The 12,350-nt window shown below is 56.0% G+C and overlaps 3 protein-coding genes across 3 annotated transcripts; all 3 read right to left on the bottom strand.

Annotated features, from left to right (window-relative positions):
* Nucleotides 1-1,532: 1,532 nt before the first annotated feature.
* Nucleotides 1,533-4,125, bottom strand: CH63R_08895 (putative Exo-beta-1,3-glucanase; the record flags this gene model as incomplete). Its single annotated transcript, XM_018303869.1, has 4 exons — nt 1,533-2,485; nt 2,545-3,244; nt 3,339-3,751; nt 3,852-4,125. The coding sequence occupies 4 exons, from the start codon at nt 4,123-4,125 to the stop codon at nt 1,533-1,535; spliced, it is 2,340 nt and encodes a 779-aa protein (XP_018155892.1).
* A 2,199-nt stretch (nt 4,126-6,324) lies between these two features.
* CH63R_08896 (Carbon-nitrogen hydrolase) lies at nt 6,325-7,236 on the bottom strand (the record flags this gene model as incomplete). Its single annotated transcript, XM_018303870.1, has 1 exon — nt 6,325-7,236. The coding sequence occupies one exon, from the start codon at nt 7,234-7,236 to the stop codon at nt 6,325-6,327; it is 912 nt and encodes a 303-aa protein (XP_018155893.1).
* A 2,176-nt stretch (nt 7,237-9,412) lies between these two features.
* Nucleotides 9,413-10,775, bottom strand: CH63R_08897 (Guanine nucleotide-binding protein alpha-2 subunit; the record flags this gene model as incomplete). The annotated part of the gene is made up of 5 exons (XM_018303871.1): nt 9,413-9,757; nt 9,812-10,070; nt 10,127-10,284; nt 10,404-10,588; nt 10,658-10,775. The coding sequence occupies 5 exons, from the start codon at nt 10,773-10,775 to the stop codon at nt 9,413-9,415; spliced, it is 1,065 nt and encodes a 354-aa protein (XP_018155894.1).
* Nucleotides 10,776-12,350: the final 1,575 nt, after the last annotated feature.

Here is a 12,350-nt window from a genome sequence, read left to right on the forward strand (position 1 = left end):
GATTACCGAAACGCGGGGGGGATGGCCGGATAGTTTAAATACTGGGAAGATGGCAACGGTTAAGCCGTGCGCCGGAGGTTTGGGGGGTGTGGAGGACTCGCCGGACGGAAGAACAAAGAGACAGATGCGGTGCGTCGAAAGCTGGATGACGCTCAGTTGTCGCATGTGAACCTCGGCGATTTAGTCCAGCGTCATGTGCACCCAGACTCCACCCATCCAGAGTACCCAAGGTACCTAAGGTGAGAGTATCTGTAGGCACTCTAACCCCAGTTGGAGACTTGCGACAGGCCTGCCATGGTTCACTGGAATGCCCCATAGCTGCTACTGCCTGCTACAGAATTGCGCGCCCCAGTGTTTGCCTTTGGTACGTACACCTTTGATAGATGAGGCCCCGCTCGGTTGACGGCCCCAGCCGAATCCGAGCACTGCTGACAGTACGATGTACCTAAGTCCACAGGTGGCTGGCTACCTACCCAGGTGCAGTACCTATCTAACGCGCATCAAGCCACTCTTTATCCACCAGTCATCATCACCTACTTTGGGCCGGCGTCGCCATTGACATCTGCATTCTGGAACTTCCATTCTTTCTACATGGCGAGTCGCGGGCGGTGTGTCCAAAGCCGGACCGCCGCAGCATTCTACCTTATTTTGCTTAATTTCCGTTTCTAGTAACCAGACTAATTTGCGGGTCATTGACGCCACTGCATGTTCGACGTCTCAATTCAATGGCTTCTGGTCTCATGCAATGTCATGGATCTGGCCCAGCGCCCTTCAAGCCACTATGATGGCTCCAGACCCCAGCCAACCCTCTTCACCTCAGCCTAATTCTTTCGTTGTTTCGCGGAGACCGAGGTACGATGAAAGACACGAGGCTGGTCGAAAGCCCGAAAACCGCCTCAGACAAGACGAGACAAGACAAGACAATCCCGGCTTTGCGGTCCATTTGGCACAAACAAGCTTCAGACAACCCAGCACACATGAGCGGATTGCATTCTGCATCCGGTCTCGATTTCATGCTGACGCGGTTCAAACGACTGCGTACAACGATCTTGGTTGCTGCCTCTTGCCGATGGCAAGTAATTGATCCAGATCCCGACAATCATCCCATGCCTTATTGACAGCAGCCGAGGGAAGTCTGAATAAATTGAAAGCGGGGGACGGCCGACCCAGAAACTCTTCGGCCGAGTTAGTTAGCACTGACGAGAACGAGTCCGAGTGCGGTCATGCATTGTGACAAAGGACTTAAAAGTCAAGACAATCGACAAAGGGGCCCTTGCTGGAACCATCAAAGAGGCCTCGACGCAAATTGATGCGACGTTTCGTTCGGTCAGTTCGTCCGACTACACTTCGATCCCCAAGTTCCGGTATCGGGTATCGGTATACGCTACATTGCTACATTCACACGGCCTACATTTCGTGTTTGTCGTCGGGCCGCAACATACGACCCCTGTCTGAAGTTTGGGACGAGCGCCTGTCCTCGACTGCGGGCCCCTTTGGGACGCCGCCGCACAGCCAACCGCGACCACTACACCTCAAGCGCCCGAGTCCCTCAGATACGCGGCAACAACGCCGCCCCACGACCCCGGGTTATCCCTCGCATACACCTCCCACACGGTGCCGCCCGTCTTGTCGTACAGAAGGATCGTCGTACTCTTCGTGCTCAAGCCGAACCAATACGTTGACTTGGCGCTGTCGGCGAACGCCTGATTGGTCATGCAAATGCCTCCCGTGTTTTCGCATTGCGGGTTATGCCACTGGTTGTCGTTCATTCCGTTGAAGAACGCCCACAGAGCCGACCCGTGGATCACGATCTTGGAGCTGCCCGTCATGTAGTGGCCCCACGACCGGAAGCAGTGGTCACTGTTGCCCTGCCCCTGAGCTGCACAGTTGCTGAAGTCAGGGTCGCCGTATGCCGGTTTTACCGTCCAGGGGCTCGGCGCCCTTAGAGGAGTGCCTTGTCCCTGCCAATACGCGCTCTCTGTCTGCTCCAACGAGATGTAAACGTTCTGCGCGTTGTGGAGATTGTACTGATACAAGACGCAGTGCTCGAAGCTGGTTCCAACCAGCCACGTGGGCTTGGTGCTCTCGATGAGCGCTCCACGCCCGACGGCAATGTTCTGCGCGCCGCCAAAGGTGTCGAGCGAGTGGTCAGCCACCCAGCCCCAGACATTCTCCAAGTAGGCAGAGGCAGTCGAAGTGACGTGCATCAGTGCGAAGGCCGCCTTGCAGGCGGCCGGGTTCCCGCCGACACAGTTGGTGTTGGTGATGGAGTGCCTGGTGCCGCCGACGCGGAAGACGCTGCTCCAGATGCCAACGTCGCCGGGCTTGGATCCCGCCATGTTTACCTGCACGAGGGTTGCTCCCTGGAGAACGTCGCCGACCTCGACAGTGATGTCGGTGATCTGCGCAACGCCCGTCTCACCGGGGTTGCCGACCTTTAGAATGGGCTGAGGGTCGTCGGGGTTCCACCATCGCGATCCGATACCTGTCAAAGTTACCACTCTGTCCCAAGGGAGGCTTGCGTTTCCCGAGCTAAGGACGTACCGTTGAAGATGCTGAGGGTCTCGCCAATAAGCCTCGTGCCGGGAGGAACGTAGATTGTCTCCTTGGTGAGGTAAATGCCCTGGGGCACGAAGATGATCTTGCAACCCTTGTACTTCTGCAGGATGGCGTTGATGTTCGGCCCGTCATCGCGGCTGTTGTCTCCGTAGACGGGATACTGCGGGTCGCCCTTCAAGTTGACAAACTGATCCAGTGCATACTTCTCGTATTGAGGTAGCGGGGCGGTGAAGTATTTGCCCGCAGATAACAACCCAGCCGGGCGCTCGATTGGATATGTCGTGCCGCGCTGCAGGTTGTTCGAGTTGACGTAGCCCATGACCCACGTCTGTCCCGCCGCGACCGAGCCGGCCCTTAGGGTCGACCCGTCGCTCGCCGACTTGACGGCTGCCGCGTCGGTGACCTGGAAGTTGTCGATAACGAGCGAGTTCTGGCCGTACCCCGTCACCAGGTTGTTGACGCCGGCGTTACAGGCGCGGACGCTCGAATCGACGAGCGAGACGACGCCCGTCTTGTTGCGGCTCATGTCAATGCCGAAGTTGCAGTTGGCGAACGTGACGCCCTGCACGACGGCAACGTAAACGCTGTCCATCGAGATGCCGACATTGCAGCCGTTGAAGGAGAGGTTCTTGAACTGGTACTGCTGGCCATTGACCCGGATGCCGATGGCACCGCCCTCGAATTGCTGTATATTGTGTCAGCCCACCTCGTTCCCCTTCCCTTTGGGCTGTTGGTACTAAAAAAAACAAAGAAAATTGAAGGGCGAGGGGCAAACTTACACTATCACTGATCAGAATCCCAGAGCCGCCCTGGTTCATCGTGATACCGACATGGCTCGAGAAATTAGGCATGCGGATCTTGACATTGGACAGAGAGCACCCCTGCGAGACGCTCCAGTCGATGCCCACGGCCGGCACACCCGTGCCGACCTCAGTGGTGTCGACGACGACGTTGCGTACCGCCATGAGGAAGTTCTTGGTCGCGGACCCGTCGCCCTGGTGCGCGTCGTAGCCGTTGATGACGGGCTGGCCGCCGAGCGCCGGGTCGGCGATGAGGACGGGCGGGTTGAGTGCGTCGCCGACGAGGAAGGTCGTTACGAGCATCTGGATCGGCTTCTTGATGCGATACCGGCCCGGCGGAATGTAGACGTAGGCCGGGCGGGTCGTCACGGTGTTGCCCGTGCGGGTCCATGCTGCCGGAAGGTATCAGTCAGGTTATGTTGGTAGCGAGGTCTCTGCAAACAGCTTTGCGCGCGCGTGCGCGCACACACACACACACACACACACACGTACCTTCGATGGCAAAATTGAAGGCGTCGGACGAGTCCCTGACGCCGGTGTTGTCCGCGCCGTACTGAACCGCCGTGCGGTAGTACTGGAACGTTGGGTCGGAGCTCGTGGGCGCCGTGCCGTTATGGTCGATGGCGGCGCGCCACCAGGTCGACGGGTTGCTCTCGATGGGGCCGGAGCACGTCTGTCGAGACTCAAGGGTGCTTGCGGCGTCATTGGGTTGGGGGTGGGCAACGGCCCCGATGCCGAGCGCGACGAGGAGGGCGAGAAGCTTCATGGTGGCTTTGGGTTTCCGGCTAAACTACCGATCCTCAGTGCGCATCTCAAGCTTGGGGTGCGTGTCATGTCGGGGTATTTATAGGTGTTGGAATCATGATGCCGCTCTTCAGCTCATCATCGTCAAGCATTGCCATGGTCAATTTCCAGCTAGTGAAATAGGCTAGTTCATCTTCATGGCCAGAAGAAGAAGAAAAAGAAGACACGACCCCCGGGCGTATAGTCCGCTTCCTGCGTGTGTCTGAATAATCGCCCAGCCCGCTCAGTCCCGCAACCGCACGCAGCAAGGGTTCGAGGGCCCAGAGCCAGTTCCAAAGCTCCACCGCGGAGGGGATGATGGGTTCATTGACAATTACCGTTGTATTTCGAGGCTGATGTGAGATATGCGGATTGTGCATTGCCTTGCCCGCTGCCCCCCCCTCCCCTCTCATAGTCGTGCCTTGATTGTAACAGCCAATCTCGAGCGGACTGGATACAGACTGGACACACAGGTCGACAAGTATCTGCTGCGGGCATTTGCTTGGTTTCGGTGTAGGGCCGCCTACCTAGGCAGCAAGATTTGGGGGGGGGGATGGGGCGACAAGGGTTGTCGAGCTAGCCGGAGCTGAGTTGCGGTGGGACAACCACCCCTGGGACGGGAATGCAGGTACGAACCCCATGTGAGCGGTTTTCTCGAGCCGTCGTCTATGTCTATAACCGTCGATGTGTGTGTGTGTGCGTGTGCGTGTGTGGACTCTGTCTCGTGATGCCAAGTACAGCCGCATTTCGCTGCGTTGCGGATGGCGTTGCGGATGCTTGACGCTTACTTGATCCTCGGAGTAGAAGTATCGGCTCAGGTGCTCTGTTGACTGCGAGGCGAGGATGCAACATTGGCCTCGGGAGGCGTGTCGGGCCAATGGGGGTTGTCTGCTCGTTCATGTCTGCTGACTGTACCGTCGATCGATTGAGTCGAGCTGTATGCAGCTGTCAGGCTTTTGGTTGCATGTTCATCTAAGCACGGTGAATGCTTCGCTTTGGCCAGTCGAAATTTGTACGTAGAAGACGGCGGCCAATGGCGTTGAGCGCGTCGTATCCCACGGTTGGTCGCTGACTTTTGTTTCTCGACTGTACCGTAGGCGACGCCAGCTCCCCGGCTTTTCAAGCCGTGTGCGTTTATGTTTTTTCCCCTTCCTTTAAGTCTGACAATGGGCCATGGTGCCGCCGACAGCGATGCGAGAAGGATGTTGTTATGATGTTGAGTGAGTATTGTGTCTTTGGCCGAGACAGCTTCAAAAGGGTTGTCGGCACGAGCTTGGGGCAAAGCGCGAATCATGTGTAAGTCTTATTGTGTTAACCGCGACGGGTTACTTCTCTGGAAAGCTTGGGGAGCCTTGGGATTCTTGATGGTAGTACAGAGGGAAAACGAACTATTAAACACAATGTTAAGTGATACCCCGAGGTCAACGGTCCGTGATGTTCAAGCCATTCACTGCATGCGGGCGAACCGGAACAACAAGCAATGATATCAAGCAGGACGTCTACATTAGATCCGGGGACTGCAATCTTTGGAAGCCGTATTTACGGGGGGTCTATTGCTGTTTGGCCGGTCAAACATGACTAAAGCGCAGACACGACGCCGAATTCTTGCATCGTAGTATACTTACCGACATCCGCCTCGGAAACGCATTGCAGTTCGCGCTTTGAGATGTGCGGATGTCATGAATTCTCTTATTCCTGTCACTGACTGAACCCATACGTCCAAGAGTCGACGCCGTCCCTGACAAGAAAGGTACGTTTTGAGCACGTCAGTTTCCCTGCTTGCTCCTCGGGAAGATAGATAGCGCCAAAGTCTCTAGGCCGGCAGTCGAAGCATCCAAGGCTTCCAAATGCAGATTTGGTGAGAGGGAAGGAAAAGGGGTATCCCGTCTCGGTCAAGGCACTCAACTCGAGACCGCAACAGAACAAAATGCCAGCAAAAACTATGAGCGGCGCGACACCCGAACGAGAAACAAGATAAAGACGCAGCACTCTCCTCCACACGGGAGACGGGAAGTGTCGACAACCGTGCGGGGGACCAACGTCCTCGACGACCGAAACCGCCGTGTACTTTCGCGGGCGGCACCTTGACATACATGCAAAACACCCCTCCTCTTCTATACATGCCCTGCGGGAGGGCGTTTTCCAGCCTCCCCCCCCGAGACCAAACCATTCCTCTGCCCACTTACGACTCAACCTTGGGCTGGCTCACATCCGGGTACACGTCGAACCGCCTCTGCGTGTTGATGGGGATGTTCCGCCTCGCCTCCTCAATCTTGTTCCCGTCCAGCTCCCAGGCGACGATGCCCTCCCCCTCCTCGGCCTCGACCAGCACGTTCGCCATGGGGTCGACGATGAGGCTGTGGCCCCAGGCGTGGTAGGTGGCGCCGAGGTCGCGCGCAGGGCTGCACAGGGCGACGTAAATCTGGTTGTCGATGGCGCGGCCCTGGCCCAGCAGACGCCAGTGCATCGGCCCCGTCGTCAGGTTGAAGGCGCCCGGGTACACGAGCGCGAAGCAGCCCCTCCGCGCGGCGATGGCGGCGAGCTCGGGGAAGCGGATGTCATAGCAGATTGCGACCGAGATGCGGCCGTATCCGGGCAGGTCGACAACGGTGACGGCGTCGCCGGGGCTCAGGACCTCTGACTCGCGGAAGGTGATCTTGCCGGGGATGTCGATGTCAAAGAGGTGCACCTTACGGTGGGTGGCCAGCAGCGCGCCCTCGGGCGAGAAGACGAGGCTCGTGTTGTAGAACTTGCCCGTCTCGCCGTCCAGCTCGGGGATGGAGCCGCCAACGAGGTAGGCACCGCTCTCGGAGGCCATGGCGGCCAGCGCGTGGAAGCTGGGCGACTGCTCCCGCGTGGGCGGTGAGGGCAGCAGGGTCTCGGCGTACTTGGGAAAGTAGTCGCAGCCGTAGGGCGAATTGAAGCACTCCGGGAGCACGACAATCTTGGCGCCGTCGCGCGCGGCCTCGAGGACCTTGGCGCGGGCATTGGAGAGGTTGGTCGCCTTGTCGGCGCCCGAGGCGAGCTGGATGCAGGCCAGCTTGACGGGCTTCTTGAGCACCGGGGAGGCGGAGGTGGTTGTGGCAGTGGTCATTTTGCGAAAGGGCACGAGGCGGTGGGCGGCAGGGTTGAGGAAGGAGGATGCAAAAGGGCGAAGGGTCCGTAGGACGAGGCGCATTGTTTGTTTAAAGGAATTGGGTTGTTCGGACGGGGGCGGCGGACCGAAGTGACGTTGGAGGTTAGGTCGGGGATGGGGGGATGGATGGTGGTGATTCGAGGTTGTGACGAGCTTGGTGGGGCGGGAGAGGAGAAGGCGATAACGGCGGGGTAGCTTTGCCCGCGCGACGGCTTCGCAATCGGAGCTCTCATCCCTGAACTTCGGCCAACGGACAGTTGTTTGCACTGTGCGTGTCTGTGACAGAAGCCGGGGAGCATTTACAGTGCGAGAAACATCGAATGACGCCGAATTGTCCGATGCGCTTTGTCGGGAAAATGTGATGATCGGCCCCGGTCCGATCGGCCTTTGCGTCCCGTCCCGCGCGCCGGTGCTTGTCTTTGACCCCCCCCTCCCCCCCATCTTCCTGTCGCCCGTCGCGACACTGCACTCAGCCCAAGCGCTATTTCTCGCGTCGTCAATGGCGCAGCCACCCGTTGTCGGTCTTCGATACGAATCTTTCATCATCGTCTTCTTAATGTCTTCAGTGTCTTCAATGTCGGCCGCTGCTACTGTCGAGCGTATGCCGCGATTGGGCCTGAGTGTTCTCCGCATCGTTTGCCCACGAAGTACACGTACCCCCCGTCTAGAAACCCTCGGCGACAGCTCAAGGGCCGCGTAGCGTGGTAGACGGCAGCAGTCCAGATCCGCTCACTCCAAGATAAGCCTAGCATGGTCAAAAAGTCCTACTACTCCCCCCTCCTCCGCCCGTGGTCCCTTCCGAAGAGGTAGAGGGGGGGAGGGTTGGAGGAAAGTTAAAGGCAGGAGTCAAAAGCAAGAAGCTCCGAGTCGTCCGTTCCTTAGCCATGTCTTTCCTTTCGCCTCGTCGGCAATCCACTCATTTTTTATTTTATTTTGCTGCCTTCGCGCCCCCCCTTCCCACGTTTTGGGTTCCTTATTTTGTTTCTCCCAAGTTCGTCTGTTGGTGAATCCGTGCTTGAAACGCTCCGAGTGTGCTTACTTGGGTAGGCCTGGGGAGGATCAAGCGTCGCCGAAACAATGACAGCCTACCATCGGGGCTTTGTCTATCTACGAGACTCTGCATGGGAGACCAAGGAGTGGAAATATTCTAGCCCTGACTTATTTTGGATGCCAGAGTTAATGGCCTGATGTTGTCAATGCGAAGCTCACACGCATACGATACGCGACAGGATTCGGCTTTTTTTTCTCTTCGAGGCAAGACTGTCCCATTTGGGGCACTTCGTTCTTTGGATGATTTTTAACATGTTTTGTACAGTGTTTGTCTTCTCCTTCGTCTTCTGCTCCCTCTCCTCTCGGACAAAGATGAGATGCTTGCTGCGCAACCGCTGCGCGCCATATGGCCTTCGCGACATCGTCCAAACACACATCTTTCCCGGACCCAAAACGCGGGCGACAAAACTTGAAACACTTGATTAGGTATCAATCCATCGCCCTCAGTAAAAAAAAAAAAAGAGGATTTGAGGAAAGAAAAAAAAAAAGCACCCGATTTGCCAGAAAAACATCCCTAGCCCAGCCTCTCTCTGGGATGCTTTCGTTTCGTCTCATTTGAAGCACCTTTTGCAACCTCCATTTCCCAACCATCACAAGCCTTGTTCTGCCGTAAGGCTCAAACCAAGGGCCAATCGCAGTGCTCTGCTCTTCTATTGGCTTTCAACACACGGTGCCACCGGTCCGTCGCATAAGCAAAGAGCATGCGAAAAAATGGCTAAAGTGTTCCAGCCGCCCATTTTGCAGAAACTCTGGGAAGACCAACGCCGGCATATGGACAGTAGATGATGAGTAAACACAGAGAAATCCGAGTAATATACATCCATATCGGTTTCAGGAGCCTCGCTGGGCTCGTTGAGCTGTTTATGACGCGGAAAGCTGGCGTTGGCACGTGTGCGCTCGTGATCCTACAAGACGTCGGATGCCGTGGATGAAGGGCGCCGCTGCACGGAGCCAGGGCAGGATTGAGATTGAGGCCGAAGTGGGCCGCGGGTATCGATTAGAGTTGGCATGTTTCAAGCACGCCGAACGGAGAGTGTAGGTTGATTTGGGACCACAGGGTGGTTCGATTATCGCAGGCTCTGCCTTATAGTATCAGTTGTTTCAGGTTGCGCTGGATGATCATGTCCTGGACCGAGCCCATGGTGATTTTGAGCAGGTTCGTGTCTGTCGCGTTGGTGAAGTGTCCGTAGATTTCCTTCTCCGTGTTTCTGTTTAGGGCGCGGAACTTGTCCAAGAAATATTTGCTGGCAGACTTCCAGTCTTCGGCGGGACCGTGGTAGTCTGTGAAGCCGTGTGATGTGATGGGGTTGTTAGGTAATTTTTCCTTGAACAGATCCATTTTGTTGAGGAAGAGGATAAGCGCAGACTTGGTAAACCAGTGCGAGTTCGCAATGGACTCCCACAACATGAGTGCTTCGTTCATTTGGTTCTAGTGGGGACGTGGTCAGCTTGGCACGGGGAAACGCGACATGGGCACACATACGCCATCTTTGTCCTCAACTAAGCATTGGTCGTAACCGCTGATGGCGACAAGGAAAAGCAGGCAGTTGACGTTTTCAAAGCAGTGAATCCACTTCTTTCGTTCCGAACGCTGACCGCCGACGTCGAACATGCGGTATGTCAGCTGGCCCAGGTCGAAGACCGTTTCGGTGATTCCCGTCGTTCGCAATCTCGAGCGCAACAAATCTTGGTCTGTCGGCACGTAACTCTGATCCCAGATACGATCCAAATCGTCGCAAAAGCTAGCTGTGTCAGCAACCGCTTCCGTCACGGCGTAGAGTCGAGCTTGGGTGCTCACTATGCCAAATTATCGTGGAGAGCAAACTCATTGCCCTTGGCAATGGCTTGCTTAACGCCACCATCGAACCAAAGCTCCTTTATAGGTTGAAGGTAATCGCGCGGGAGGGGATCCTGGGCGTTGATCTCGTGTTCCACCAGTATATGCGCCATGTGCTTCTACAGAGAGACGCAAAGTGTTAGCCCGACCGTTTGGTTCCTTGTTTGCACCAGTCGCCGAGTCTCGCGCAAATCGGAGCACGCGATTGGTCTCGTCGGGGGGGAGGGAGTGTGCTTGCCTCGTTTTCGGGGTTGCTAAACTCGATTCCCATCTCGGTCATGGCATCTTGAATTAAGCGGAAGGATTGGACAATGTTGTTAAAGACGACGGGCTTCCATTCGAGCTTCTCGTTTTTGCTGAAGCCTTGGGCGTAGATCAATTTCATCTGCTTCAGCACGGTAGACTTTCCAGACTCTCCGGCACCTGTCGAGGAAGAACCAGTCAGCGGACAGGCCAGGAGGCATCACGAGATGGACGGTCGCGTCGGCATACCCAGCAACAAGAGCTTGACCTCCTTTGACAGTTTCTTCTCATCCTGGCGAATCAGACGATCGAGGTCCCGCGAGCGGGCAGCGCTGCCGTCATCCTGTTTTCGAGCCCCGAAACACATTTCTATTCTTATTCTGTTGTGGCCGATTGACAACAGCAGTTGTTGAGAGAAACCGATTGGACAAGCGTTCGAGAGGTGGAAAAAAATAAAAATAAAATAAAGGAACGCGGCCCGTCGGTGGATGGAGAGTGGGCGAAAGTGAGGATGCGAGGTAACGGCGGCGGACCAGTGAAGATGGCGGAGGTAGTAAAGAAGAAGAAAAAAAAAAAGATGACCAAGATGAAATCGAGGTGGGTAGAAGACAGACCAATAGTCCGTCCGGGTAACGAGGATTTTGGGGAATTGGCGTCCAGGGAGTGCGTAGTCTCGCAATGATCCGAGGGTTGTAATTCGAACGTCGAGAAGATCAGACGAGAGAGGGAAACCCAGACAAGGAAGCAGATAGTGACGGTCGAGTCGAGTCGCAGGGCAGTTTGACAACCTCGGAGGAGGGAGGAGGAGGAGGAGGAGGTAGAGGCGGATGGGGCGCGGTTGCAGAGTGCCTGTCTACTACCTTTTGAGCACGGAGTAGCGTAGGTGCTAGGTCGGTAGGTAGGTAGGTAATGGTAAAGTAGGTATGTGAGGAATGGAGTCGTGGTGGGTGGAGGAAGCTTTTGTCGGTTTGAGAAAAGCCCCACACTGCCTGCAGGCACGTTCCTCGGTAAGTGGGTGGGTAGGTAGGAGGTACCTTTAACAGCGAAGGCAACACGATATGTACGGATTGGGAGGAGTGAGAGCTCGGAGGGGAGGACAGGCCGAAAAAGAGAGGGAAAAAGAAGGAAAAAGAGGAGTAGAAGGGCCGCTAAAGAGTCCTGTGGCGTTCGTAGAGGACGCCCGGTAGGCTGCGGGTTGCTAATGCTAATCCCTCTGATCTCTGTGTTTTGGCTGCCCGGTGAGTGCAATGGCGTGTCAGGGGAAAGACTAACGTGCTAGCGCAGAAAACGGAGAAAGAAAAGAAAAGCGGGCGACGAAGACGACGATACAAGTAGACGATGTAGGGAAGAAGGATCAGGAGGACAAGACAGGAGGAGGGCTTCGCCGAAAGGGAAGAAGGCGAAGATGTAGGGGAAGGGGGAAAAGCAGAAAGCAGCGAGGTTCAAGGGTTCAAGGGGTTCAAGAAGCAGGAGGCATATTATGGTATCCTTAGATATGCACGCACGAACAAGCCATTGATAAGTGATGAATGGAGGCAACCTCACACTTCAAGGTGCATCGACGAGGGTGCGAGTACGTACCGCACTGGATTATCCACCTACTCATACCCTGCCTCAACTCAGGTATCCAGATGAGTAGGTAGGTCATCGACGAGACGACAAGGTAGGAGGTACATTGTCGCGTCCCTTCGCCTTCCACAGTACCTCACTGCGAACCTAGCTTGCAGGTACACTGCTGGATGCAGTGGCTGCTGCTACGGGCACGCTGCAGACACTGCAGTCTTCCACAGCTTGGACAGGCAGGCAAGCCAACAGGGCAGAGCTGGAGTGACTTGTAAGTTGGACACAGAAGAACAAGGCAGTATGAGTTCAGCCAGCGGCTGATGTTGTTGCTGCTGTAATTTTTCTTTTCCACAGAATTAGCAACAGTGGCCAACTCCTC

The sequence above is a fragment of the Colletotrichum higginsianum genome, chromosome 6 (assembly GCF_001672515.1).
Source record: "Colletotrichum higginsianum IMI 349063 chromosome 6, whole genome shotgun sequence".
In the NCBI taxonomy this organism is placed as follows: domain Eukaryota; kingdom Fungi; phylum Ascomycota; class Sordariomycetes; order Glomerellales; family Glomerellaceae; genus Colletotrichum; species Colletotrichum higginsianum.